At 46.4% G+C, this 5,000-nt stretch overlaps 1 protein-coding gene across 12 annotated transcripts in view; it reads left to right on the top strand.

Annotated features, from left to right (window-relative positions):
* epb41l2 (erythrocyte membrane protein band 4.1 like 2) overlaps positions 1-5,000 on the top strand; it is a 47,904-nt gene that overhangs the window by 9,061 nt on the left and 33,843 nt on the right. For all 12 annotated transcript variants that reach the window (XM_060882758.1, XM_060882759.1, XM_060882757.1 and 9 more), the window contains exons 2-4: positions 3,058-3,233; positions 3,825-4,064; positions 4,193-4,333. In XM_060882758.1, coding sequence (XP_060738741.1) covers positions 3,072-3,233; positions 3,825-4,064; positions 4,193-4,333 — 543 coding nt within the window. In that variant the 5' untranslated portion in view covers positions 3,058-3,071. The remainder of the gene's footprint in view (positions 1-3,057; positions 3,234-3,824; positions 4,065-4,192; positions 4,334-5,000) is intronic.

Raw genomic sequence — 5,000 nt, 5'->3', positions numbered from 1 at the left:
GACTCCACCACTTAAAATGTAGGATCCTGACTCCACCCCTCAAAATGGAGGATTCTGACTCCACCCCTCAAAGTGGAGGATCCTGACTCCACCCCTCAAAGTGGAGGATCCTGACTCCACCCCTCAAAGTGGAGGATCCTGACTCCACCCCTCAAAGTGGAGGATCCTGACTCCACCCCTCAAAGTGGAGGATCCTGACTCCACCCCTCAAAGTGGAGGGGTGAACTGAACTGATCTGGATCACTGGAGCTGCTTCATGGTGAACATCCAGTCACTCAACTTACAGATGTTACAGATGTGTCTCAAAAGGAGGAACCTGACTCCACCCCTCAAAATGGAGGAACCTGACCCCACCCCTCAAAATGTAGGATCCTGACTCCACCCCTCAAAATGAGGAACCTGACTCCACCCCTCAAAAGGAGGAACCTGACTCCACCCCTCAAAAGGAGGAACCTGACTCCACCCCTCAAAAGGAGGAACCTGACTCCACCCCTCAAAAGGAGGAACCTGACTCCACCCCTCAAAATGGAGGAACCTGACTCCACCCCACAAAATGGAGGAACCTGACTCCACCCCTCAAAATGGAGGAACCTGACCCCACCCCTCAAAATGAGGATCCTGACTCCACTCAAACTGCCCCAACAGAGGAACCTGACTCCACCCTTTCCCTCTCCCACGTTCCCCTTAATGGACGAACCTGACCCCAGTGTAGATCTAATCATACCCCAGGATGCAGAGTCCCAGGAGGGTCTCAGGCTGAGGATCTGCACTCTGGATGAGATGGAAACAGAAACATCTGTAAGTTGAGTGACTGGATGTTCACCATGAAGCAGCTCCAGTGATCCAGATCAGTTCAGTTCCTGTGTCTGTGCTACAGAAGACGGTTCTGATGCTTTATGAGCATCTGCTCAGGACTGTTTAGTCCCATTTCACACTAATGTGGTTACAGTCTAATGGAGTCTGTGTCAGCTTCCTCTCAGCATCGAGCTCGCAGCAGCTCACTGTTTCTCCTGAACGTTCATGTATGTTCCACACCAGGAAGCCGTTCGTTCTCACTATAAATCATCTGCAAGTGGATGAAGAATTTTAGAATTGTATTTTATTTTTATTTATATTTAATTTTATGTATATTTAAATTATTTCTGTGCTGCACCGTGCAGACGTGACCTGGGCTTCATGTTCGACATTAAAACACTTCTGTCCTTCCAGACGTGTGTGTGTATTTGTGTGCCTACGTGTGTGTGTGTTTGTGTATTTGTGTGCCTACGTGTGTGTGTGTTTGTGTGTTTGTGTGCCTACGTGTGTGTGTGTTTGTGTGTTTGTGTGCCTACGTGTGTGTGTGTTTGTGTATTTGTGTGCCTACGTGTGTGTGTGTTTGTGTATTTGTGTGCCTACGTGTGTGTGTGTGTTTGTGTATTTGTGTGCCTACGTGTGTGTGTGTTTGTGTATTTGTGTGCCTACGTGTGTGTGTGTTTGTGTATTTGTGTGCCTACGTGTGTGTGTGTGTTTGTGTATTTGTGTGCCTACGGGTGTGTTTGTTTGTGTATTTGTGTGCCTACGGGTGTGTGTGTGTGTTTGTGTATTTGTGTGCCTACGTGTGTGTGTGTTTGTGTATTTGTGTGCCTACGTGTGTGTGTGTGTGTGTTTGTGTATTTGTGTGCCTACGTGTGTGTGTGTTTGTGTATTTGTGTGCCTACGTGTGTGTGTGTTTGTGTATTTGTGTGCCTACGTGTGTGTTTGTGTATTTGTGTGCCTACGTGTGTGTGTGTTTGTGTATTTGTGTGCCTACGTGTGTGTGTGTTTGTGTATTTGTGTGCCTACGTGTGTTTGTGTATTTGTGTGAATACGTGTTTGTGTATTTGTGTGCCTACATGTGTGTGTGTATTTGTGTGCCTACATGTGTTTGTGTATTTGTGTGCCTACGTGTGTGTGTTTGTGTATTTGTGTGCCTACGTGTGTATGTGTGTGTATTTGTGTGCCTGTGTGTGTATTTGTGTGCCTACGTGATGAGAACAATATCAGGATGAATTGCTCCACATTAACACTGTGTACATTATGGCAGTGTTAATTACTCAGTCTTAATAAATGACTTAATAAATGACTACACAAGGTGTAGATAGAGAAGAAGGCGTGTGTGTGTGTGTGAAGTGTCACTGTGAGCCTGGATGTGCTACAGAGACTGGATAGGGTTCACAGGGCAATGAAGGACACACACACTCTCACACACACACACACACACTCACACACACACACACACACACTCACACACACACACACACACACACACACACACACACACACGCCCGTTCCAGCATACAGTAGAGCTCTTAATGAGAGGTATTAACTCACAGAGCTCAAAATCTTTACCTAACACTCTTCATTCATTTACTTACATCTGTCTGTCTGTCTGTCTCTGTAACTGTCTGTCTGTCTGTCTGTCTCTCTCCCTGTCTGTCTGTCACTGTCTGTCTCTTTCACTGTCTGTCTGTCACTGTCTGTCCGTCTGTCTCTTTCACTGTCTGTCTGTCTCTGTCCCTGTGTGTTTGACCCTGTCTGTCTCTGTCCCCGTCTGTCTGTCTCTGTCTCTTTGCATTGTTATCATAAATAAAACATTTAATGTTCTGTATAAATAATGTAGCGTTGCAAAATTAGTGCTGGTGAAAACACACACACAGCTGTGTTAGTACAGCGACCACAGAACATTATTCACATTAACAACACAAAGTGAACAAAAAGCGAGATGAACTGTGTGTGTGTGTGTGTGTGTGTGTGTGTGTCTGCACTCTGAATACACGTCTATAACAGAAGGATGAACTCTGGCTTGATGTGGTTTCAGTGTTGGGTGCAGTTATGGTATTTGTTCTGATTATTTACTTATGTTCATGTGAACAGTCAACTAATAGTGTGTGTGTGAGTGTGTGAGTGTGTGTGCGCGTGTGTGTGTTTGCTTAATGACATCATTTACAGGAATGAGATTATTGTACACAGTGACAGACAATAAGGAGTTTGGTTATTATAGTTCACTGATCAAAACCAACCTCTCTTTCTCTCCTTCAGTCTGATCGGCTGCCATGACGACAGAGGCGGGGTCAGAGGCGGAGGTGAAGAAGGAGCCGGAGGAGCAGCAGTCTGAGGAGCAGCAGGCGGAGGACCCCAGCACAGAGAGCACGCAGAACACTGACACAGAACCTCAACCTGCCCCGGAGAACCCTCAGAACCTTGAGAACCCAGAGGTACAGTGACCCAGGAGACACACACACACACTATGACACACACACACACACTCTGAACACACACACACACTATGACACACACACACACACTATGACACACACACACTCTGAACACACACACACACTCTGAGCACACACATACTCTGAGCACACACACACACACTCTGAACACACACACACACTATGACACACACACACACTATGACACACACACACTCTGAGCACACACACACACTCTGAACACACACACACACTCTGAGCACACACATACTCTGAGCACACACACACTCTGAACACACACACACACACTCTGAGCACACACATACTCTGAGCACACACACACACTCTGAACACACACACACACTATGACACACACACACTCTGAGCACACACACACACACACTATGACACACACACACACTCTGAGCACACACACACACACACTCTGAACACACACACACACATACTCTGAGCACACACACTGAGCACACACACATACTCTGAGCACACACACACTCTGAGCACACACACACACTCTGAGCACACACACACTGAGCACAGCACTAATGTCATGTTGGTTACGTCTTACAGAACGTGGAGGCGGAGCCTGCTGAGCCCACAAGCCCCGCCTCTTCCAGCGGGCAGAAGAAGGACAAGGGCATCTCTCGCTTCCTGCCTTCATGGGGCAAACGGCAGAAATCCCTAAGCCAAGTGGAGTCTAAAGACACGCCCACTCAGACACAGGAAGAGGAAGAGGCGGAGCCAAAGGGAGAAGGCGAGTCACCTGAGAGGAAGCAAGAGCAGAACTCTGTGTGTAGCTCAGAGACACAGGTGAGAGGTCACGACCTTTAACCTCACGCCCACAGTGCTGAGACAGGGAGGCGAGAGGAAAAGCTTCACTCTCTGAATCCTCTGTGTGTGTGTGTGTGTGTGTGTGTGTGTGTGTGTGATATGTGCAGCCAGGGAACGAGGAGTCTGAGAAGAAAGGAGCAGAGGAGCAGAGCACCGTCGTGTCTCCTCTGAAACCTGGAAAGAAGATGAAGATGGTGGTGTGTCATGTGACCATGCTGGACGGGAGCCAGTTCCAGTGTGAGGTGGAGGTGGGTGTGGGTGGGGGTGTGTGTGTGTGTGTGTGTGTGCGCACCTATTTGATGATCTGATGAGGTTTTTCTCTCAGGAGAAATGTCACATTTTATGGAAGGAGTGTCCAGTAGGTATAAAGCTGAAAAAGGTTCCTGGGTTCTAGATAAACCAGTGCTGCAGAAAAGTCAGTTCCTGATACAGTTCCTGAGCACTTAGACATTTGCCTAAAGTTCTGGAAAAAAGCTCCTCTGTTCTTGAGAAGTTTCTTGAGCACTTGCAAATTTTCTTAAACTAAAAATATGTAAAAGCAAAATTTCCTCAAACATAAAGTTTGACAGTTCCTGGTTTCTTGCTAAAGTCCCTTATATTTATACTATAATTAAATACAATACTATTGAAAAGGTTCCTAAGTTTCTGAACTGTAATATTCCTGGAAGAGTTTCTGTTGGGTTTCTGAGGAAAAATCTTCTAGGTTCCTTTGGGGTAAAAAAAAGTCCTCAGTTCTGGGAAAGAGGTTCCTTAGAACCTCCTGATTAGAGTTTGTTCTTTCATGTGTTCCTAGAAAGGTTCCTGACTGTCAGTCCTGAACTGCTAAAATGATTTCTTTAACAGCTTCTGAAAATAATTCATGGGTTCTTGGTTTTTGAGAGCAGTTCCTGTTTCCAGATATAGCTCCTGAAAAGG

This window comes from Tachysurus vachellii, chromosome 12, assembly GCF_030014155.1.
Source record: "Tachysurus vachellii isolate PV-2020 chromosome 12, HZAU_Pvac_v1, whole genome shotgun sequence".
Lineage (NCBI taxonomy): Eukaryota > Metazoa > Chordata > Actinopteri > Siluriformes > Bagridae > Tachysurus > Tachysurus vachellii.
This window is presented reverse-complemented; position numbering and strand designations above follow the sequence as displayed.